At 39.7% G+C, this 24,971-nt stretch overlaps 1 protein-coding gene and 1 pseudogene across 3 annotated transcripts in view; both read left to right on the top strand.

Moving 5' to 3' along the window:
- The window catches only part of PI4K2B (phosphatidylinositol 4-kinase type 2 beta), a 34,768-nt gene extending 23,169 nt beyond the window's left edge, over positions 1-11,599 (top strand). For all 3 annotated transcript variants that reach the window (XM_008017731.3, XM_008017730.3, XM_008017732.3), the window contains exons 8-10: positions 1,239-1,372; positions 1,936-1,995; positions 9,533-11,599. In XM_008017731.3, coding sequence (XP_008015922.2) covers positions 1,239-1,372; positions 1,936-1,995; positions 9,533-9,706 — 368 coding nt within the window. In that variant the 3' untranslated portion in view covers positions 9,707-11,599. The remainder of the gene's footprint in view (positions 1-1,238; positions 1,373-1,935; positions 1,996-9,532) is intronic.
- An 8,098-nt stretch (positions 11,600-19,697) lies between these two features.
- LOC103246269 (small ribosomal subunit protein eS19 pseudogene) lies at positions 19,698-24,380 on the top strand (annotated as a pseudogene).
- Positions 24,381-24,971: the final 591 nt, after the last annotated feature.

Below are 24,971 nucleotides of genomic sequence, written 5' to 3'. Positions count from 1 at the left end.
TTAGATGGTAGTACTAGAAGTTGAGTGTTGGGATTAAATGTAGAGGCAGATGAAAAATAAGGGCCTTTCTTCTATGAAATTATTCAGGGAAAACTAAAAAGAAAATTGGACATATCTACAAGGAGATGTGAGCCAGGGGAAAGACTTTCTTTAGAGTGAAAAGTAACCTTCCTACTGTGTGCAATGAGATAGATCAAGAAGTGAGAGCCAGGCATTGAGGTGAGCTCCTGTAGTCCTAGCTACTTGGGAGGCTGAGGCGAGAGAATTGCTGGAGCCCAGGAGATTGAGGCTATAGCGAACTATGATTGTGTCACTGCACCCCACCTGGGTGACTGAGGAGAAATGACTCCAAAGGCAGATTTCTTCTTCAGGGCTTTCAAAGTGGTAGGATCCACCAAAGCTGGGGATTCTCACTGGATATGCTCACAGTAGCTCTGTTGATGATCATTATCAGAAACCTTACACTCTTGCAGGAATCTGAATATGCACCCTCTCTAGAAGATTATACCTGTACAAATCTCTCTAGTCCTGGCACGGTGTAGATTTAATGGTCTTCTTGAGGGAGAACTAGAATTAGCTCAGAGTCGTGGATCTTTTGTCTCTTAAAGTGACTCACCTATTTACCTCCTAATGATTTCAAAGTTTAGAACATCTGTGTACAAGTAAGTGGTCAGTTCCCGATGATTTGTAGCTGCGGAGGGCAGGCAGACCTCAGCCGTGGTATTCAGTCTGTGCCTGGGTGCGGTGATACGCACCTGTAGTCCCAGCTACTTTTGAAGCTGAGGTGGGAGAATACCTTGAGCCCAGAAGTTCGAGCTGCAGTGAGCTATAATCATGCCACTGCCCTTCAGCCTGGGTGACACAGTGAGACCCATTCTCTTAGAAATATATAATAATAAAAACAATCTGGGGCTGTGTACAAAGTATAGGTATTCATCAGTTTCTGAACTGAGGAACCAGATAGATTGAGATACATTTAGAACTGTTTGAGATAGAGTCATTATCCAAACTGTTACTCTTTACTGTCTAAAACTCAGAGACATTATGAGTTTACTATCTGAATTGACTGTCCAAATCTGAGTAATTTGGATTACAGTGTGTAGTTTTACTCTGATTAAGTTCTTATCCTGTCCTTTTTTGGGGAGAACCTAGGAGTTGTAGGAAAGAACCAGGAAAAATGTGAGTCTAAATAAACCATTTCCTACCACTGATGAGGAGAATGGTTTTTTCTCTATTAGATCCATTTCACTGGGCTTGGCTTCCTCAAGCAAAAGTTCCTTTTTCTGAAGAAATAAGAAGCTTGATTCTACCATATATTTCTGACATGAACTTTGTGCAAGATTTATGTGAAGATCTCTATGAACTTTTTAAGGTAAGTTAATGCTTAGTTTGATTATTGCAGAAAATGAAATCTTAAAATAGAAGAGACTGCTTAATAGAGCTAATTTGCAATGTACTATTTCTTGTATTGCTGCTTGCCATAAAACCTGACAGGACAGAGAGGAATTAGCAGTTTTATTTACAGGAGCATACATTCATAAAGCTATACTTACTATGAGCATTCTTTGAAGTGAGACTACATTAAAATTTAATTTGCTGTTTTCTTCAAAAGTTGAATTTTTACAAGAAGACTCTATAAATTATAGTACATATTTGGTGACCTGCTATGATTTAGTTCTCTTAAAAAGCCTAAATTCATTGGCTGGAAAGTTATCTTAAATCCTTTCTGGAACAAGTTAGGGTACAAATAAGTCTATTCATGTCATTCTGGGAGTATACAGAAATACCTCAGGTAAAAATATTATTTTTGTTTTATTTTATCGATTAGGAAAGCTTTTTAATGGCCTTATTTGCTGAGTTGAAGAGTTCATCTGTTTTCAGATATTTATATCAAAGTCTTTATTTTGGGAATTGTTTTTTTCTTTTCTGTAATAGACTGACAAAGGATTTGACAAAGCCACTTTTGAAAGTCAGATGTCTGTGATGAGGGGTCAGGTAAGTTACCTTTTTATTTGTTCATAAGGAAAAAAATCTCTTTGAAACAGTAGTCAACTGTTTTCTCCACTGTGATCTGGAGATGGAATTTTTAATACTACCTCTTATGCTGAACCAAAATAGCCCAGATGATTAGAAATGAAGTTGATTCGGCCTAGTGCAGTGGCTCACGCCTGTATTCCCATTACTTTGGGAGGCCAAGGCGGGTGGATCACCTGAGGTCAGGAGTTCAAGACCAGCCTGGCCAACATGGTGAAACCCCATCTCTACTAAAAATACAAAAAAAAATTAGCTGGGTGTGGTGGCGGGCACCTGTAATCCCAGCTACTTGGAAGGCTGCGGCAGGAGAATCACTTGAACTTGGGAGGCGGAGGTTGCAGTAGCTGAGATCACACCACTGCACTCCAGCCTGAGCAACAAGAGCGAAACTGCATCTCAGAAAAAAAAAAAAAAAAGAAATGAAGTTGACTCCAATAGTTTCTTCCCTCTGTTATCTTATAAATTAGGTAGTTCTGACCTTGTTGTGTACTGTTTATTTAGCTCAGTGTTTCCCTTGCTGTGAAATGTTGGTCCCTGTTTTGATAGCTATTTTGGCATCACTACCTTTTCCCCCTCAGATCCATTCACTCAGACATTTCAGTACCAAGTTCTGTTGCCAATAGACTACTACTATTATTATTATTTATTATTATTGTTTTGCGGAATATATTTGGCTTTTGCTAGAGCAGTCACTAAACCATGTCACCAAGATTGAGTGTCGATTGTAACATGAAAAAACTAATTGTAACTCAGTCCTCTCCCTGATCCCCCTCCTCACTTTTTTTGTTGTTGTTGTTGTTGGGAGACCTAATCTTGCCCTGTCGCTCAGGCTGGAGTGCAATGGTGCGATCTCGGCTCACTTCAACCTCTGCCTCCCAGGTTCCAGCGGTTCTCCTGCCTCAGCCTCCCAAGTAGTTGGGATTACAGGTGTGCACCACCGCGCCCGGCTAATGTTTTTGTAGAGATGGGATTTCACCGTGCTGGTCAGGCTGGTCTCGAACTCCTGACCTCATATCCAGCCGCCTCAGACTCCCAAAGTGCTGGGATTACAGGCGTGAGCCACCATGCCCAGCCCCTCCTCACCTTTAGTTAAAGGTTAGAAGTACAAGGAATTAAGTCTGCTGATGTGGGCCTGCAGGCCGGGCTCACTCTCAGATGACTTCTGCTTCTTGGACTCTATGAATGGTATTTCTATTCCAAAAGGAAAGCTTGAAACAGAAATAAATTGTACTGTAAACATTGTCTTTTAGTGTCTTGTAAATTAACATTCTCTTCCTAAAATATACATTTAATTTAAGGTAGCTGTTTGCCACAGTACCTGTAGCAAACAAAGTGGGTCAAGTTTTTGCACTGATTATTATATTATACAACTTTAACAAGTACATATAATTATATCAGAGAATCATTCATTCATTCACCAAGTATTTATTGACAGAACTAGTGCTGGCAACTAGTCACTGGAGATAAAGCAGTAAGCAAAACCAACTTTCTGCTGTCATGGAGTTTTGCTCTGCAGAGAAGGCCAGGGCTGGGTGAAAAGGGACAGGTGATTATCAGCTCATGCATCTCTCTGCTCTGTCACATTTATGCAGTGCTTAATGCAGTCATGAGTTTCAAGTAGTTAAGTGAAGGCTCGAGAAATAGGATGGAGCCAGAGTATGGAGGGCCTTAAACACCAGAATGTAGATTCCACAAGGAAGGGATTGGAGCAGTTAGAAATTCAGCATTAAAGAAGGGCTGTGGTGAGACAGAAGTTTTTGAAAAGGAGATCTTAATTCTGAGATTCTTCTATAAACTCCTTGAAACTATGTATACAATGTTGTTAATATGTGCATTTTGGGTTGGGTGAGAGAGAAGATAGGATTTATATCTCAGCAAAAATATTTATATCCCTCAAAAAAGTTAAGGACTGCTGCAGAAGGCTGGGCTGGACAGTGGGGTACAGATTTGCTTAGTAGATGAGGAGACAACAGCCAAGTAGCCTCACTAAGAGACTTTTTCTGGTAATTCAGGCATCAGTGAAAGGATTTGGTGATCAATGATTATAATTATGTTGCAGAGTTTTGCCATCCCAAAACTTATTTGAGCTAAATTTTTAGGCATAGATAAGTATGCCTTGATTTGACCTTTTTGCTTGAAACAAATTGACTTGACATATCAATATGCTTCATCTTCTGGAACTTTCTTATCCCTAAAGGTTTATTTTTATTTTAGGAATCTGATTTAAAATAAAGAAGTAAATAAAAGCTGTAAATAATTTTGTAAGCTTTAATTGTGGTTTAAAGTTAACACCCGAGGAATTTAAATTAAAAAAAAAAAAAGTGCCTATCTGGGTGTAGTGACTCGTGCTTGTAATCCCAGCATTTTGAGAGGCAGAGGAGGGCAGATTGCTTGAGCTCAGGAGTTCAAGATCAGCCTGGGCACCGTGGCGAAACCCCATCTCTACAAAAAAATACAAAAATTAGCTGGGCGTGGTGGCATGTGTTTGTAGTTCCAGCTGCCAGGAGCCTGAGGCAGGAGGATCACTTGAGCCCTGGAGGTAGAAGAGATTGCAGTGAGCTGAGATTGCGCCACTGCACTCCAACCTGGGCAGCAGGGCAAGACCTTGTCTCAAAAAAAAAGCCTGTCTAAGAAGGTATGGGAGTATTCCAGTTTTGAGATCTGTTACAAAGATGTGTCCGTGGCTGTCTCCTATTTCAGGTTTATTTACTCATATCCTATCTCATGCACAAAAGAAAAAGGCATTATAAAAATGAATGTAATAAAATATGAAGATGACAGGGTCAATAACTTAGGAGAGAAAGAAATGAAATGATGATACTTTGGTTATTACACGTTGTCATTTGATTTTGTTTTGTTTTTTAATTTTAATTTGATTTTGAACTTTCTGATAGCCAAAAAAGATAATATGTCCTGACTATGTACATGATTATGTAGCTCTCTGGTTTTGGCTGTTTTTTACTTATTTAAAAATAAGTTAGTCTAAGGCCAGGTGTGGTGGCTCACGGCTGTAGTTCCAGCTACTTGGGAGGCTGAGGCAGAAGGATTGTTTAAGCCCAAGAGTTTGAGGCTGTAGTACACTGTGATGACACCTGTGCATAGCCACTGCGCTGTAGCCTGGGCAACAGACCAAGACCTCATCTCTTAAGAAAGAAAAAAAAGATCTTAAAAACTCAGGTATTGGGCCAGGTGTGTTGGCTCATGCCTGTAATCCCAGTTTGGGAGGCCAAGGTGGGTGGATTGCTTGAGCCCAGGAGTTCAAGGTTGTAATGAGCTGTGATCACACCACTACACTCCAGCCTGGGCAACAGAGCAAGACCTTGTCTCAAAAAAAAAAAAAAAAAAAAAATTAACCTGTATTCCAAACAACAGAATAATTACTTCAGTGAATTCCTGGAGTCGAAATACTTGTGTTATTTCTGTCATTTACAAATATAATTTAAATCCCTCTCCCTTCCAGTTTTACCTATTAACTTAATGATTTGTGCTTTCTACAGCCAAGTCTTTTGCCCTAGTTTGTAGTAAGCCGTGAGTTTTACACATATAATCAATGGCATGCTCTAATTCTTCACATAAAGGTGTGGACTGAAACAATATGAAAGTTGTTTTTTGTTTTTTTTTAATTCAGAGCTGGTAGCAATGTTTATGAACGTTAAAGATAAACCATGTTTTGAAGTTTATATTAAATAGCAATAGGTCATAATCAGGGTAGGTAAAATTCATCTAATATTCTAATTTGGAACACTGAAACTGAGAATATATTTACTTATAAGCAATGTGAAATATATTTTCCATGTGACCTGAAAAAATGCAGAAATAATAACTAAAACTTTTTCTGAAAACACAATGAACTTATATTCAGAGATTTGTATACCAGAAACTCATTTACAGATTCAATAATAATTGGTGTTAAAGAGAGTGAAACTAACTCTTTAGTACCTCCTGGTGCTTGACCCCTTACTGGACACTTTAATGATGCTTGTTATTGTTTATCCTCACAACACCTCCACAGAGTAATCTGCAGTTTAGGTGGAATGACTGTGGCTCAAAGGGCTTGAATAACATGTATCTGTGAAATGAGGGGGCTGCCAGCCTGGCCAGTTGGCAGCATTTAGGCATTGCCTCTGCCCGGGGCCCTTATCATCTCTTCTCCGGATTTACTGACATTCTAAGTTGACCTTACCTCTTCTCCCATTCCTCTTCCACACTGAAACAAGGACAATCTCTAAAAACAAATCTGAGCATGTCTTCTGTTGTTTAAAACTCCTATAATTTGTCCAGGTATACAGGCTCAAGTCCAGGCTTTCAGCACAGTCAACAACACCCTTCACAGTCAGGCTCCGAACAGTGTGTCTACCTTTATCTCTTGCCGTTTTGCCCCTCTCCCTGGGCTGGGCAAATCTGAACTGCTCTTCCTTCCCCTTTCCCAGTGGTGTCCTTGTGCATGTGATTCTCTCCCCCTTGATGCCTTTCCCTCTTTATCTAGGAAAGAGTTTTTCTTTCAGCCCCCATGTCAGTCTTCCTAAACTCCTCCTGCCAACAGGGAGTTGTTCTGATTTTTGCAGCACTCCCTGGGAATATGCTGGTGTCACATTTTACTCAGAAATCTGATTTTAAATCATCATATGGGGTAGATTGCTATACAGAGATAGCTTAAAATCTACGATAAAGTAGAATATATGTGGTTTGCTGTATATAGTGCAGTAATTCTCAGGCCCCCTGAAATTTAGAGACCAGTGAACTAATCTAAAGGAAAGCAAAGTCGATATGTAGAAGCCCACAAGTTTATACCACCTGCCTGGACCACAACTGTCAAATCCCTATCAAGCTGTCATTATGGCATGGGTGGAGAAGTCTAGTGTCTCCCCTGGCCTGCAGAATTTGCTCCATTCTATTTTTTTAAATAATCCTCTCTGATTTAAACAGAGAGTAATAGATTGGTTATTCTTTGAGAAATGAAAAAATAGGTGGTATGTAGGGGAGGGGATCAGATTTTAAAGTCAAGGCAGAGGTCCTTTCCATCACACTATATTGCAATTACTTGTTCATGTGGCTGCTTCTAGAACTTGAGTTCTTTAAGGGCTTACATAGCTTTTCCCTCATTTGGTCGCCTCTTCTCCCCAACACAGTGAGTGCTCAGTGAGTGTTTCCTTAGTAAATAAATGCAGGATTATTAAGTGTCGTCTGAATTCCCAGAGAAATATTAATAGATTAATTTCAGGATTTAATAATTTATGCGATTTCTGTAACTATTTGAAAATTGATAATTTGTAGGGCAATTTTCGTTTTCCTATACTTTTTTTTTTTTTTTTTGGAGACAGAGTGTCCCTCTCACCCAGGCTGGAATGCAGTGGTGCAATCTCAGCTCACTGCAACCTCTGCCACCCGGGTTCAAGCGATCCTCGTGCCCCAGCCTCCCTGATAGCTGGGATTACAGGCATGTGCCACCACACCTGGCTAATTTTTGTTTTTTGTATTTTTGTGTAGAGTTGGGGTTTCATCATGTTGGGCAGGCTGGTCTCAAACTCCTGGCCTCAAGTGATCCACCCACCTTGGCCACCCAAAGTGCTGGGATTACAGGTGTGAGCTACCACACCTGGCCAGCGTTTCTGTTTTCCATATTCTCTGCAAGAGTCACATATTGTTCTTAGAGTCAGGAAAATATTAGCTGTTACTTAAATGGGTATATTTAGACTAACATTTTTAGAATAGGATTTTTAAAACCCAAAGAGGAAACTAACCAAAACATTTCCTTCCTTAACTGTGCTAGTGCACACTTTTATATTCATGGTAGGAACAATGCTTATAATAAACTCAAATTTCATAAATTACTTTTTTCTTGTTATCCAAATGTAGTGAATTTAGAAAATTTTAAGGGAAGGCTGGGTGTGGTGGCTCATGACTATAATCCCAGCACTTTGGGAGGCTGAGGCAGGTGGATCTCTTGAGCCTAGGAGTTCAAGACCAGTCTGGGCAACAAAGCGAAACCCTGTCTCTACAGACAGTATAAAAATTAGCTGAGGTGGCGTGTGCCTGTAGTCCCAGCTATTCTGGAGTCTGGGGTGGGAGGATCGCTTGAGCCTGGGAGGCAGACGCTGCAGTGAACTGTGATTGCACACTGCACTCCAGCCTGGGTGACAAAGCAAGATCCTGTCTCAAAAAAAAGAAAAAAAAGAAAAAGAAAATTTTAAGGGAAGAACTTAAAAGAACTTAAAACATAAATATAACCTATAACCTATAACCCTGTGACACCTTACTAGTAAAGATCTCTTTTCCTGATGTGTTAAATACTCCAAATATTCTACAAACTGAAACCATCTAGTTTGGCCAGCTGTGGTGACTCACACCTGTAATCTCAGCATTTTAAGAGGCAAAGGTGGGAGGATTACATGAGCCCAGAGTTCAAGATCAGCCCTGGCAACATAGCAGGATCCCATCTCTACAATCATCAATCAAATCAATCAATCAATCAATAAACCATCTAGTTTATACTTAAAGTATTATGAAGTTTATTTATTAGTATGGCTTTACGTGAAAACATTTGTGCTTATCACTATTGACTAGTCTTTACGAGAACCAGTGAAATGCATAGGATGTATATATTAGATATTTTCAAATACCTGAAGGAGAAATCTGTATTTCTAAAATATACAATAAAGGACATTTTTCCTAATATGCAACGAAAAAAGAAAACGAATTGCTATAATTTTATTTTATCTGAACAGAGAACAGAATAAGCTATAATCTATGTATTGTGTTTCATAACCTTATTTGCATGCTGAAGTATAAATTCTCAGAGTATCTTTGAACATGATATATAATATATTTTAGTTTCTCTAATTTTATTTTTCTTATTAAGAGTAAACTCTTAAATGTACCTTTATTTGAGATGGCTACCTTCCCAAATTGTCTAACCTATTTGCCCTGCTTCATACTTTCCCATAGCAATTTCACCTTTTAATACATGGCATAATTTACATATTCATGTTTATTGACTCCTCTCCCTGCTAAAGTGTAAGCTCTGCAAAGGCAGCAATTTTGCTTGTTTTTTTTTTTAACTATTGTATGCCCAGCACTTAGAGCAGAACCTTGCACATAGTAGGCATGCAATAAATTTGTTGAATGAATGGATAAGGCAAGTATTTAGTTAAAACCAGACTGTTTAAACCAGTATTTGTTGAGGTTTTATGTTAAATTGAATATGTATGTAGACCTCTTCACTTACTGTTCTTTGATTCCATTGCTTCTGGACATAGGCAGGATATTCTAGAATATTTTTAAACTTACCATCTGGCAAAAGTTAATGCTGTGTGTGTGTGTGTATAAACATACACACATTCTCATAATACATATTCATAACAGGTACTCATCATCACAGTCTCTGTTGCTCATAAATGGATGAAATAAAAATTATAATGAATAAATGATTTTTAAAATGTCAGTGAAGTGAAGCTTTTTATCTTCTTTAAATTGGTAAAAATCTCTCTTCTTCCCACAGATCTTAAATCTTACTCAGGCATTGAGAGACGGGAAGAGTCCTTTCCAGCTAGTACAGATGCCTTGCGTGATTGTGGAACGCAGTCAAGGTGGAAGTCAGGGTCGGATTGTCCACCTGAGCAATTCCTTTACCCAGACTGTCAATTGCAGGAAGCCATTTTTTTCCTCGTGGTAGTAAATATAAGAGTAAGATAAACAAACTGTTTAGAATTATTGTGGTGTAAAAACATTGTAGTAATGTAAATCTACTGTTAGGAGCTCCAGTTGCTAAACCTCAAATAATTTAAGTCTTTAAAAGGTTATATTTTGAATGTAACCAAAAGTTTACAGTTTTTTCTCCAAATATTAAATTTCTATTTCAGGGAAGAAGTGCTGTATCTCCAATATTGTATTTTTGTAGAAAATTTGTATTTTATGTTGTCGTCAGTTTAAAAGGTAATTTTACACATGCTGGAATGACTGTAATTACTCTAGAATTCCAAGTAGAATACAGTAACTTTTAATATTAGAAGAATGTTCACGTTAACTCTTCTTACATTACAAAAGGCCTTTGTGGATGCCTATGTCTGAAATTGCTCTTATGAACTTTAATAGTTAGCTAATAGAAAAACAGGTAAGAATAAAGCAATGTTGCCTTAATTTTAAAAGCTGCTATTTTAGAATTTGAATAAGTACTCCTAAAGTGACCATTATTAGGGACCAGAAAATTTTATCTTGGCTAAGTAATAGAGGACCAGTTTGGTTTTTGTACTTGAGAATATTTTTGGTGAATTACTTTGTTGTAGTGAGGGAAAAAATCTAAAGAAATCTCCCCTTTTTTTAAAAAAAGTAGAAACACTCAATTGAGACTTAAGGGGAATAATAGAAAGTTAAGGTAGATCCTCAATATTTTGGAATACCAAAATTGCCTTAAAAATTCCCTTCTGTTTCTTACATGGGATCAAGTACTTGAAATTAGTACTTCAGAGTACTGGCCTTGTTCAATTTAGTACTTCAATTAGTATTAAACTTCACTAAAAAGGAAACCATACTCCAGATTGTATATTGGATTGCATTTTGGGGTCCTAGGTCATACGTTCTTCAAAATTATTATTATTGTACTATTGTACTTGAAATTACAGATGTTATTATAATTACAGTCAAATGTAGACTATCAGGTCAAATTAAAGGGGAGCATGGCAGATAACCATAAAGTCATTTATATTTGATTTTGAAATGTATTTTTGTACTTTATTTTGAATATCATCCATATGTCTGACATTATTGGAATTTGTAACATTGTTACTGTACTAAGTGATTTACATTGAATTGATGAAGATGTGATTTTACAGAAGCAGAAGTTTCATTTTCTTGAGGCTTAAAACCAATATCACCACTCGGGCTTAACCGGGCAATTTGTGGTCTAGGCCTTTTGTTTTCTAAGCTTACTGTCTTGTGTTTGTTTATTTGCTTTTAATGAAGTATTTTGTGTAGAAGGTTAAATTAGGATGCAAAACAGATCTGCCATTCCCACTTCCCTTACATCTTCCTTTTGGTTTTGTGGATGAGATGAATGAGGATTCTGCTGCCCTGAGAGAGTTCATTGGAAACCTGCGTTTTCCTACCTCTTCCAACCCTCCATTAGCTCGATTTTGAGATAATGGAAAATTGACTGGAAATTCAAAACTCAAACTACTATCTTTAGATAAACACTAGTAATTAAAATGTGCCTTTTGAAGATGTTTTCTAAGAGAAAGGAAATACTTTGCAGTGATGTGGGTACTCCTTTCATCAAACAGTTTTTTCAGTATTTTGAGAATTGCCATATTAATTTTTATAATGGAAAACTTAATAAATTGCTACTGTTTTATATCATAAAATTAAAATACTATGGAAATATTTGCAAAAGATCTGACCATACCAGAAAAGTAAAGTTGAGATAGTTAAGCTATAACCACAAGTCAGAGTACATTGGTTGTACTTTGTAAACTTTCATGAACTGAATTCTTAAATAGTATGGTTTTTTTTCAATGAGTATATTTATAGTGTCAAATGTGATAGACTAAAGGTAATAAAAGTCATAAGATTATGTTCTTCTGTATGTATGTGTTTGGAATATTTAGAATGTTTGTGAACACATTGACTATAAATGATGCCAAACTGCCATTTTCTTCATATATTAAAGGTATAATTTAATTTTTGTTTTGTTTTGTTTTTTGAGATGGAGTCTCACTCTGTTGCCCAGACTGGAGTGCAGTGGCGCAATCTCAGCTCACCACAACCTTCACCTCTCAGGTTCAAGCGATTCTCCTGCCTCAGCTTCCCGAGTAGCTGGGACTACAGGTGAGCGCCACTATGCCCGGCTAATTTTTGTATTTTTAGTAGAGATGGGGTTTCACTTTGTTAGCCAGGCTGGTCTTGAAGTCCTGACCTCAAATGATCTGCCCACCTCGGTCTCCCAAAGTGGTGGGATTACAGGCGTGAGCCACCACGCCTAGCCTAATTCTTTATAATTCCAAAAGATATTTAACTGAAACCTTTATAATTAAAGACATTTTAATTGTACCTAATTAAATATGCCAACACCTTATCACCCCAAAATTGGTCAGCAATTGAAGACTGTTCGTGGAGACATGGTTTTTGCATACTTGAAGATAATTTGATTCACAAAACTTTTCCAAAATTTGAAATACTTTGGGCAGCCGAGGTGGGCGGATCACCTGAGGTCAGAAGTTCGAGACCAGCCTCGCCAAGATGGTGAAACCCCATCTCTACTAAAAATACAAAAATGACCCAGGCGTGGTGACACACACCTGGGATCCCAGGTACTTGACAGGCTGAGGCACGAGAATTACTTGAACCCGGGAGGGAGCGCCAAGGTTGCAGTGAGCCGAGATTGCACCACTGCTTCTAGCCTAGGTGACAGAGTAGATTCTGTCTCAAACAAACAAACAACAACAACAACAGAAGTACTGTATTATATGGAATTAAAACCTGTTTTAAAAACGATGGCGCCACGTTCTTTGATCAAATTACATCTTAAATCCTTGTACAGCTGTTTAAAGAGACAGGCAGCATCCTAGGTTTTATAGTCTGCCTTCTTTCACCAACTTGCTTGGGCAACTGTACAGAGTTGTAGCAGAGATTCTTAGTGCTGTACTGTGTTTCCAAGTCTCTCATGCAATTAGTTTGGGACCTTGTGACTGAGTTCTGGCCAGTGAGATGTGGAGACAAGTGATATATGCAACTTCCAGGCCTGGCAGTAAGACTGTCACGATTGACCACTCTCTTGTCTTTCCATTCAGCTATGAACAAAGAATTTGCAAAATGGAAGCAGCCAGGGCACAGGAGGCACTGCTGGGGAAAGCTACCAGGAGAGCCTCCTGACTACACTGGACGGTGACATGAGCAAGAAAGAAGTGCTGTGTTGAGTCACTACAGTTTTGAATGTAATTGTCACTCTAGCTTAGTCTATCCTATCCCAGACATTATGATGTAAATAGAAAAGTACCAATCACTGTTAAATATAGGAGGCATACCGTAACATTTCTTCACTAAAGCTAGGTTAAAGATTGTCTTTTTGAATTCCAGAATATGAATAGTTTGGGTTAAAACCATCAATACATGGCCAGGTATGGCAGCTTATGCCTGTAATCCCAGCACTTTTGGAGGCCAAGGCGGAGAATCCCTTGAGCTCAGGTAGTTCGAGACTAGCCTGGGCAACATAGTGAGACCTCATCTCTTAAAATAAATAAAATCAATACCAACAAGATCATGTGGCAATAGCAGCTTCGGAGGATCAAGCAGAGAGAAGGGAAGGGGGATTTGTGATGGTCCTAAGAGCTAAAGAACCCAGAATTTGCCACCATGTACCAAGCCCCCACAAGAAGGATCCCCACTAGCGATGGAAATTTCAATTGGTAAAACCAAAAACCGTAATAGTAGAATGCTGTCCAGCATTCACCTGGTAGCTAGTAAAAGGGCCTGCAGAAAGGTATGAAGGTACTAAGGCAATCTGGTCTTCGTAGTTTTCAAAAACAACCAGTGAGAGGACATAGGGCTATACTGAGAAAAACTACTGGGAATAGAACATGCACAGATGAGGGAAGGACCCCGGGGTAAAGGAGAGTGGCTCAGATAATGAGAGAAGAGGGGACCAAATGAATGAGACAACTCAAAGTACTGAAGAGGGAGGAACACACAAAACCGTCTTATCTAATACTCTGTAGTAACGACAGAAGAAAGAGCCCTAGAGCCAGGAAGCTCAGAAACTGTCCTGGCCCACCCTCACCTCCTACACAGGAATCTTTGAAAAATACAGGAGGAAACATAGGAAAATCCATCTGATTTAAACATCTTACAAGATGTAAGACTACATCTTACAATATGCTCGAAGAAACAAAGGTTTACAATCTGCATAACATACCCACAGAAAATGAAGATATCCCAGAAACATATCTCTAAAGCAGAGGAAAACAGTAACCTAATGTTTTAAAACATGCTGAAGGAATTTAAGAAGCCATGGAAGCTAAGAAAGAACAACAAAAATTGGAAAAACTCTCATCAGGCATGGTAGTTCATGCCTGTAATCTTAGCACTTGGGGAAGCTGAGGTGGGAGGATCCCTAAGGCCAGCAGTTGGAGAGCAGCCTGGGCAACATGGCAAGCCCCCGATCTCTACAAAAAAAATGTAAAAATTTAGGTGTGGTTGTGCATGCCCATAGTCCCAGCTACTAAGGAGGCTGAGGCAGGAGGATCACTTGAGCTCAGGAGTTCGAGGCTGCAATGAGCTATGATCACACCACTGCACTCCAACCCAGGCGACAGAGTGAGATCTGTCTCAATAAAAATAAGGCCAGGCCTGGTGGTTCACACCTGTAATCCCAGCACTTTGGGAGACCAAGACAGGAAGATCCCTTGATCCCAGGAGTTCAAGACCAGCCTTGGCAACATAGGAAGACCCCCATCTCTACAAAATAAGTAAACTAGAAGGGACACAAGTGCAAATAGACAGCATCCGCTATCTGCAACCACCCAACAGCAAACATCATACTTAGTGTTGAAAAATCGAAAGCTTTGGGTGTTCGTTCTCTATTGCTGCTCTAATAAGTTATAATAAACTTACTGGCTCAGAACAACATAGATTTATTATCTTACAGTCCATAGGTAGATGTCTTGATGCAGGTTTCACTGGGCTAAAATCAAGGTGCCAGTAGGGCTGCATTCCTTTCTGGAGGCCTTCAGGGAGAGTCCATTTTCTCGCCCTTTCCAGCTTTTTAAGGCCACTCACATTACTCAGCTCTGTTTCTCCTCCTCCATCATCGAAGTCAGAGGCAGTGGGTTAAATCCTTTTCTTATTGCATTGCTCTTAAACGGACTCTTCTGCCTTCCTCTTCCACTTTTAAGGGCCTTTGTGATTACATTGGGCCCTCCTCCCAGATAATCTAGAATAATCTCCTCATTTTAAGGTTGGCCAATATACAACCTTAATTCCATTTGCAACTTTTTAATTCCCCTGATAGAGACATCTTTGGGAACCATTATTCTGGCTTTGCACTTTCCTCCTGAGATCAGTAATGTGACGAGGACACCTGCTCTTGCTATTTTTACTCAAGTGTTATACTCTAGAGCCTAACCAGTGCAGTAAGACAACAAGGAGAAGTTAAAGGAAGAAAGAAAATTGTCATTATTTACAGATGGCATAATTATGCATGTAGAATATTCAAAAATATCTACAGAAACCTATTAGCCTTAATAAGTGAATTTTGCAAGGTTTACATGTGAGCAACATTAGTCTGGAAATTTAAAAAGGTATCATTTACGGCAGCATCAAAACACATTAGATTCCTTGAAATAAGTCCATGAAGATGTGTAAGATCTCTACACTAAGCCATAAGAGAGCATTGGAAAAACTGAAAGATTCTGATAAGTGGAGGGCTATACGATGCTTAGGTATTGATAATATTAAGACCTTGATTCTCCCAAATTTATAGATTCAACTCAAAATCCTATCTGAATTTATTTGTAAAAATTGATAGCTAATTCTATAACGTATATGGAAATGTTTTGCCCAAAACAGCTGGACAAGAATGAAGTTGGAGGATTTATACTACCTGATCTCAAAACTTAAAAAGCTACAATAATCAGACATTGTAGTATTGGTGTATAAACACATAGATCAATGAAACAGAATAGAAAATCCAGAAATAAACCCAATACATGTGGTAAACTGATTTTTTAACAAAGGTGCCAAGGCAATTCAATGGGAAAGGATAGTCATTTCAACAAATGGTGCTGTAGGGGGAGATAGGCAAAAAAATCAAAGACGAATCATCACCTCCACCTCATAGACTTAAAAAGCTAAACTTCCAGAAGCAAAGAGCAGAAAATCTAATGGCTTTGGGTTTGCAAAGATTTCTTAGACTACAAATGGCATAAACCATTAAAAAAAAAAAAGGAAGTTGGGCTTCATGAAAATTAAAAACTTCTCTTCAAAAGACACTTTTAAGAAACTGACATTTCTAGCTACAAACTGAGAGAAAATGTTTGCCAAACATATCTGTTAAAGTACCTGTATCCAGAATTCTAGACTGTATGAAGTCATCTTGCAACTCAAGAATATTCCCAGGCCGGGCGCAGTGGCTCACGCCTGTAATCTCAACACTTTGGGAGGTCAAGGCAAATGAATCACCTGAGGCCAGGAGCTCAAGACCAGACTGGCCAACATCGCAAAACTCTACTAAAAATACAATTAGCCAGGCTGGTGGCACATGCATGTAATCCCAGCTACTTGGGAGGCTGAGGCATGAGAATCCCTTGAATCTGGGAGGCGGAGGTTGCAGTGAGCTAAGGTCACATCACTGTACTCCAGCCTGGATGACCAAGCAAGACTTTGTCTCAAAAAAATTAATTAACAATAATAAGAGAATATTCCCAATTAAGAAACAAAAGATTTAAATAGACACTTCACAAAAGAAGACGTAGGAATGAATGTCCAATAAGCACATGAAAAGATACTCAACATTGTTAGTCATTAGGAAAATGCAAATAAAAACCATGAGTAAAATTAAACATACACTTATCATACCACCCAGTCATTCCACTTCTTTGTACTTGCCCAAGATAAATAAAAGCAAACATCCACATGAAAATGTTCATAGCAGCCTTGACCCCGAACTGAAAATAACCCAAGTGTCCACTGATAGGTGAATGGATAAGCAAAATGCTGCATATCCATACAGTAAGGAGATATGAACTACTAAAACACAGTGACATGGATGAGTTTCAAAATCATTACGGTAACTGGAGAGGCCAGACACAGAACATACTGTATGAATTCCATTTATATAAAATTCTCTAAAATGAAAACTATTGTTAAAGAAAACAGTCCAGTGGTTGCTTTGGCATGGACATTGAAGGAGGGCTAGATTGCACGGAGGCATAAGGAAACTTTGGGAGATGATGGAAATATTTTTACTTTTCTTTTAATTTATTTTAATTTTATTTTATGTTCCAGGATATATGTGCAAGACGTGCAGGTTTATTACGTAGGTAAACGTGTATGGTTTGGTTGGTGGTTTGCTGCATCTATCAACCCATCACCTAGGTATTAAGCCTCATATGCATTAACTATTTATCCGGATGCTGTTTTTTGTCCCATGCCATCCCTGCAACAGGCCCCAGTGTGTGTTGTTCCCCTCTCTGTGTCCCTGTGTTCTCACTGTTCAACTTCCACTTGTAAGTGAAAACACGTGGTATTTGTTCTTCTGTTCCTGCACAGTTTGCTGAGAATAATGGCTTCAAGCTCCATCCATGTCCCTGCGAAGGACATGATTTCATTCCTTTTTAAGGCTGCATAGAATTCCATGGTATACATGTACCACATTTTCTTTATCCGATCTATCATTGATGGGCATTTGGGTTGACAATAATAATAATAATTCCATGTCTTTGTTATTGTGAATAGTGCTGCGATGAACATACACGTGCATGTATCTTTATAATAGAATGATTTGTATTCCTTGGGTATATACCCAGTAATGGGATTGCTGGATCAAATGGTATTTCTGGTTCTAGATCTTTGAGGAATCCCCACACTGTTTTCCATATGGTTGAACTAATTTACATTCCCACCAACAGTGTGAAAGTGTTCCTATTTCTCCATACCCTCCCCAGTATCTGTTGTTTCTTGACTTTTTAATAATCACCATCTGACTGGCATGAAATGTTATCTCATTGTAGTTTTTTGTGTGTGTGAGTGAAGGAGTCTCGCTCTGTTGCCCAAGCTGTGGTGTGATCTCAGCTCACTGAAACATCTGCCTCCTGGGTGCAAGTGATTCTGCTGCCTTAGCTTCCCAAGTAGCTGGGACTACAGGCACACACCACCATGCCTGGCTAATTTTTGTATTTTTAGTAGAGACAGGGTCTCACCATATTGGCCAGGTTGGTCTTGAACTCCTGACCTCAAGTGATCCACCTGCCTTGGCCTCTCAAATGCTGGGATTACAGGCATGAGCCACCGTGCCCAGCCTCACTGTAGTTTTGATTTGCATTTATCTAATGATCAATGATGTTGAGCTTTTTTTCATATGTTTGTTGGCTGCATAAATGTCTTCTTTTGAGAAACGTCTGTTCATGTCCTTTGTCCACTTTTTAACAGGGTTGTTTTTTTTTTCTTGTATATTTGCTTAAGTTCCTTGTAGATTCTGGATATTAGACCTTTGTCTAGCTTCAAAATTTTCTCCCATTCTGTAGGTTGTCCTTCTCACTGATAATAGTTTCTTTTGCTGTGCAGAAGTTCTTTAGTTTCATTAGATCCCATTTGTCAATTTTTGCTTTTGTTGCAATTGCTTTTGACCTTTTTGTGATGAAATCTTTGCCCATGCGAATGTCCTGAATGGGTATTGCCTAGATTTTCTTCTAGGGTTTTTACAGTTTGGGATTTTACTTTTAAGTTTTTAATCCATCTTTAATTTTTATAGAAGGTGTAAAAAAGGGGTCCAGTTTCAATTTTCTGCATATGGCTAGCCAGTTCTCCCAGAACCATTTATTAAATAGGGAATTCTTTCCTCATTGCTTGTTTTTGTCAGATTTGTTGAAGATCAGATGGTTGTAGATGTGTGGTCTTATTTCTGAGATCTCTATTCTGTTTCATTGGCCTATGTGTCTGTTTTTGTACCAGTACCATGCTGTGTTGGTTACTGTAGCCTTGCAGTAGAGTTTGAAGTTGAGTAATATGATGCCTCCAGTATTGTTCTTTTTGCTTAAGATTGTCTTGGCTACACGGGCTTTTTTGTTGTTGTTGTTGTTCTATATGAATTTCAAAGTAGTTTTTTCTAATTCTGTGAAGAAGATCTGAGGTGGTTGAATGGGAATAGCATTGAATCTATGAATTAATTTGGGCAGTATGGCCATTTTCACAATATTGATTCTTCTTATCCATGAACTTGGAATGCTTTTCCATTTGTTTGTGTCCTCTCTGACTTCCTTGAGCAGTGGTTTGTTGTTCTCCTTGAAGAGGTCCTTCACTTCCTTGGTTAGCTGTATTCCTAGGTATCTTATTCTCCTTGTAGCAATTGTGAATGGGAGTTCATTCATAATTTGGCTCTCTGCTTGTCTATGGTTTTTGGACAGGAATGCTTGTGACTTTTGTATATTGATTTTGTTTTCTGAGACTTCGCTGAAGTTGCTTATCAGCTTAAGAAGCTTTTGGGCCAAGACGATGGGGTTTTCTAGGTATAGGATCATGTCATCTGCAAACAGAGACAGTTTAACTTTCTCTCTTCCTATTTGAATACTCTATTTTTTCTCTTGCCTGATTGCCCTGACCAGAAATTCCAATACTATGTTGAATAGGAGTGGTGAGAGAGGGCATCCTTGTCTTGTGCTGGTTTTCAAGGGGAATGCTTCCAGCTTTTGCCCATTCAGTATGATATTGCTGTGGGTTTGTCATAAATGCCTTTTATTATTTTGAGGTATGTTCCATCAATACCTAGTTTATTGAGAGTTTTTAACATGAAGGGATGCTGAATTTTACTGAAGGCCTTTTCTGCATCTATTGAGATAATCATGTGATTTTTGTCTGTAGTTCTGTTTATGTGATGAATTATGTTTATTGATTTGCATACACTGAACCAGCCTTGCATCCTGGGGATGAAGCAAACTTGATCATGGTAGGTAAGCTTTTTGATTTGCTGCTGGATTTAGTTTGCTAGTATTTTATTGAGAATTTTTGCATCAATGTTCATCAGGGATATTGACCTGAAGTTTTCTTTTTTTGTTGTATCTCTGCCAGGTATTGGTATCAGAATGATGCTGGCCTCATAAAATGAGTTAGGGAGGATATTCTCCTTTTCAATTGTTTGGAATAATTTCAGAAGAAATGGTACCAGCTTCTCTTTATACTTCTGGTAGAATTCAACTGTAAATCCGTCTGGTCCTGGGCTTTTTTGGTTGGTTGGCTATTTCTTACTGCCTCAATTTCAGAACTTGTTATTGTTCTATTCAGGAATTCAACTTCTTCCTGGTTCAGTCATGGGAGGGTGTATATATGCAGGAATTTATCCATTTCTTCTAAATTTTCTAGTTTATTCACATAGAGGTGTTTATAGTATTCTCTAATGGTTGCTTTCATTTCTGTGGGGTCAGTGGTGATATCTCCTTTATCATTTTTTATTGTGTCTATTTGATTCTCTTCTCTTTTCTTGTTTGCTAGTCTAGCTAGTAGTCTATTTTATTAATTTTTTCAAAAAACCGGCTCCCGGATTAGTTGATTTTTTTAAGGATTTTTCGTGTCTCCATCTCCTTCAGTTCCAGTCTGATTTTGGTTATTTCTTGGCTGCTTCTAGCTTTAGGGTTTGTTTGCTGTCAGTTCTCTAGTTCTTTTAGTTGTGATGTTACAGTGTCAATTTGAGATCTTTCTAGCTTTTTGTTGTGGACATTTACTGCTATACGTTTCCCTCTTAACACTGCTTTAGCTGCATCCCAGAGATTCTGGAACGTTGTCTTTTTGTTCTCCTTGGTTTCAAAGAACTTCTCGATTTCTGCCTTAATTTCATTAATCATCCAGGAGACATTCAGGACAAGTTGTTTAGTTTCCATGTAGTTGTGTGGTTTTGGGTGAGTTTTTAAATCTTGAGTTCTAATTTGATTGTGCTTGGTCTGCAAGACTGCTTGTTATGATTTCAGTTCTTACGCATTTGCTGAGGAGTGTTTTACTTCCAATTATGTGATCGACTTTAGAGTTAGTGCCATGTGGCACTGAGAAGAATGTATATTCTGTTGTTTTTAGTGGAGAGTTCTGTAGGTATCTATCAGGTCCACTTGATCTACAGCTGAGTCTAAGTCCTGAGTCTCTTTGTTAATTTTCTGTCTCAATGATCTGTTTAATATTGACAGTGGGGTGTTAAATTCTCCCAGTATTATTGTGTGAGAGTCTAAGTCTCTTTGTACGTCTCTATGAACTAGTTTTATGAATCTGGGTGCTCCTGTGTTGGGTGAATATATATTTAGGATAGTTAGCTCTTCTTGTTGAATTAAACTCTTTACCATTATGTAATGCCCTTCTTAATCTTTTTTGATCTTTGTTAGTTTAAAGTCTGTTGTGTCAGAAACCAGGATTGCAATTCCTGCTTTTTTCTGCTTTCCATTTGCTTGGTAAATTTCCCTTCATCTCTTTATTTTGAGCCTATGTGTGTCTTTGCATGTGAGATGGGTCTCTTGAATACAGCACCTGATGGGTCTTGACTCTTTATCCAGCTTGCCATTTTGTGTCTTTTAATTGGGGCATTTAGCCCATTTACATTTAAGGTTAATATTGTTATGTGTGAATTTTATCCTGTCATCATGATGCTAGCTGGCTATTTTGCATACTTATTGATGTATATGCTTCATAGTGTCATTGGTTTTTGTACTTCAGTGTGTTTTTGTAGTGGCCGTTAATGGTTTTTCCTTTCCATATTTAGTGCTTCCTTCAAGAGCTCTTGCAAGGCAGGCCTGGAGGTGATGAATTGCCTCAGGATTTGGTTGTCTGAAAAGGATTTTATTTCTCTTTCACTTATGAAGCTTAATTTAGGCAGATATGAAATTCTGGGTTGGAAATTCTTTTCCTTAAGAATGTGGAATATTGGGCCCCAATCTCTTCTGGCTTCTAGGGTTTCTGCTGAGAGGTCCATGGTTAGACTGATGGCCTTCTTTTTGTAGGTGACCTGGTCTTTCTCTCTGGCTGTGCTTAACATTTTTTCCTTCATTTTGACCTTGGAGGTAAATAAATGTGTGTCTTGGGGTTGATCTTCTCATGGAGTATATTACAGGAATTCTCTGGATTTTCTGAATTGGAATGTTAGCCTGTCTTGCTAGGTTGGGGAAGTTCTCCTGGATGATATCCTGAAGTATGTTTTCCAACTTGGTTCCATTCTTCCTTTCTCTTTCAGGTACTCCAGTCAGTTGTAGGTTTGGTCTTTTTCCATGATCCCATAGTTCTTGGAGATTTTGTTTGTTCCTTTTCATTCTTTTTTTTTTTTTTTTTCTTTCTAATTTTGTCTGCCTGTCTCATTTCAACAAGATAGTCTTCAAGCTCTGAAATTCTTTCCTCCACTTGCTCTATTTGGCTATTGATATTTGTGGCTGCATTGTGAAGTTCCCGTGTTGTTTTTCAGATCCATCAGGTCATTTATGTTCCTCTCTAAACTGCCTATTCTGGTAACAACTCCTGTATTGTTTTAGCATGGTCCTTAGCTTCTTTGTGTTGGGTTAGAACATGCTCTTTTAGCTCAGTGAAGTTTGTTATTACCCACCTTCTGAAGCCTGCTTCTGCCAAATTTATCCATCTCAGCCTCTGCCCAAATTTGTGCCCTTGGTGGAGAGGCATTGCAATCATTTGAAGGAGAAGAGGCACTCTGGATTTTTTAGTTTTCAGCAATTTTTCATTGATTCTCATCTTTGTGAGTTAATCTAGCTTCAATCTTTGAGGCTGCTGAACTTGGGATGGGGTTTTTGTGGGGACTTTTTTGTTGATGCCATTGTTGTTGTTGTTTTCTGTTTGCTTGTTTCTCTTTTAACAGTCAGGCCCTTCTTTCATAGGGCTGCTGCAATTTGCTGGGGGTCCACTCCAGACCCTATTTTCCTGGGTCTCTCCTGGACCTGAAGGTGTCAACAGTGGAGGCTGCAGAAGAGCAAAGATGGCTGCCTGCTCCTTTCTCTGGGAGCTCTGTCCCAGAGGGGCACCAACTTAATACTAGCAGGAATGCTCTTGCATAAGGTGTCTGGCGACCTCTGTTGAGAGGTCTCACCCAGTCAGGAGGTACAGGATCAGAGACCTGTTTAACAAAGCACTCTGGCTGCCCCCTTAGCGGAGATGGTGCACTGTGCTGTGGGGAAGCCCACTCATCTGGACTGCCTGGATTTCTCAGAGCCAGCTGGCAGAAAGACTGAGTCAGCTGATCCAGAGACCATGACCATCCCTCTCCACATGGGGCTTCGTCCCAGGAAGATTAGAGTTTTGTCCATAAACACCTGGCTGGAGTTGCTGAAATTCCCACAGGGAGGCCCCACCTAGTGAGGAGGGATAGGTCAGGGGTCTGGCCTAAAGAGGCAGTCTGGCCACAATCGACCACAACCACTGTGCTGCACTGTGGAAAATTCCTCATGGATCCAAACTGCAGACTAGAGCGGCAGTGGTGACTGCCGCCCCTCCCCCAAGCAGCTTAGCCATCTTAGGCCAAAGACAGCTGCAGGGATGATGGCTCCCCGCCTCCCCCGACCGGGAACTCAGTAGCTCAGTAGTTTTCAGCAGTCTCCAGCTGAGTGGTCACTGAGAATCTGTACAGCTCTGTGCTTGGGACCCAAGGCCCTGGTGGCATGGGCTCACAAGGGGGACCTTCTGATCTGCAGCTTGCACAGATCCATGGAAAAAGTGTGGTTTTCTGTGATAAAATATTTTAAATCGTCCATTTTCAAGACATGATAAATCTAAGTATGGCAGCCAGTCTGCAAATGTGACAAACCGCATGGCTCATGCACCTAGAAGGTCACAGTAAGCGAACAGAATGTAGAGGAGGGTCAACCCATAAGAGAGAAGAAAGTTCCCTTTCCCCTGGCTGGCAGCACAGAGGCCGCACGATGCCTGGAGTTACCGTAAAAGACGTGAACCAGCAGGAGTTCGTCAGAGCTCTGGCAGCCTTCCTCAAAGAGTCCAGGAAGCTGAAAGTCCCCGAATGGGTGGACACCGTCAAGCTAGCCAAGCACAAAGAGCTTGCTCCCTACGATGAGAACTGGTTCTACACACGAGCTGCTTCCACAGTGCGGCACCTCTACCTCCGGGGTGGCGCTGGGGTTGGCTCCATGACCAAGATCTATGGGGGACGTCAGAGAAACGGGGTCATGCCCAGCCACGTCAGCCGAGGCTCCAAGAGTGTGGCTCGCCGGGTCCTCCAAGCCCTGGAGGGGCTGAAAATGGTGGAAGAGGACCAAGATGGGGGCCTCAAACTGACACTTCAGGGACAGAGAGATCTGGACAGAATCGCCAGACAGGTGGCAGCTGCCAACAAGAAGCATTAGAACAAACCATGCTGGGTTAATAAATTGCCTCATTCGTTAAAAAAAAAAATAATAATAAGAAAAGAAAGAAAGAAAAAAGAGAGAGAAGACAGTTTCGTTATTGGGAAATCAAAACTGAAGCGGAGAAGGGGACGGGGATAACCTTATAAGAGGGATAATGAAACTTGGGTGACATCTGGGAAGATTGTAACCCCATAGTACTCAACAAATGAGGAACTGGGGGAGGGACTTGCGTGCTAGGAGATGAATTACCTGTTGCGACTGCCGTGGATGTGCCTGCTCACCAGACACCCCCTCTTGCAAGACTGGTATTAAAAGTCTCATTTTCACTGTTCTTCATGCCTCTAAGTCCATTCTTTGGGTTTAGACGGGTGGGAGCTCCCTTTACCCCATGTGGCTCCCAGGTGGGCTGTCGCACCACCCTGCTTTTACCCGCCTCCATGGGTCCCACCAACCTCCTAGCCAGTCCCAAGGAGAGAACCTGGATACCTCAGTTGTCGTTTTTCTTCTTCTCAGTGCGAGCCTCCGACTGCAGCTGTTTCTAGTCAGCCATCTTGGCCCCTGGAAATGTTTTTTATCTTGATCATGGTTCTGGTTTCACAAGTGAAGACGTTTGTGAAAGACCATCAAATTGTACAGCTCATTGTATGTGGATTATCCTTCATACAGTAATAAAAAATGATTTACCGTTTCAAATGGATCAGATTTGGGGAAAATTTAAACCCTGACAATTGGTACAGTCTTTTTTTTTTTTTTTTTTTTTTTTTTTTTTTTGAGGTAGGGTCTCACTTTGTCACCCAAGCTGGAGTGCAGTGGTGCAATCTCGGCTCACTAAAGCCTCGACCTCGCAGGTTCAAGTGATCCTCCTGCCTCAGCCCACAAAGTAGCTAGGACTAAAGGCACACA

The sequence above is a fragment of the Chlorocebus sabaeus genome, chromosome 27, assembly GCF_047675955.1.
Source record: "Chlorocebus sabaeus isolate Y175 chromosome 27, mChlSab1.0.hap1, whole genome shotgun sequence".
NCBI classification, from domain to species: Eukaryota; Metazoa; Chordata; class Mammalia; order Primates; family Cercopithecidae; genus Chlorocebus; species Chlorocebus sabaeus.
Note: the sequence above shows the minus strand (reverse complement) of the source record. Positions and strands in the feature narration are given on the sequence as shown.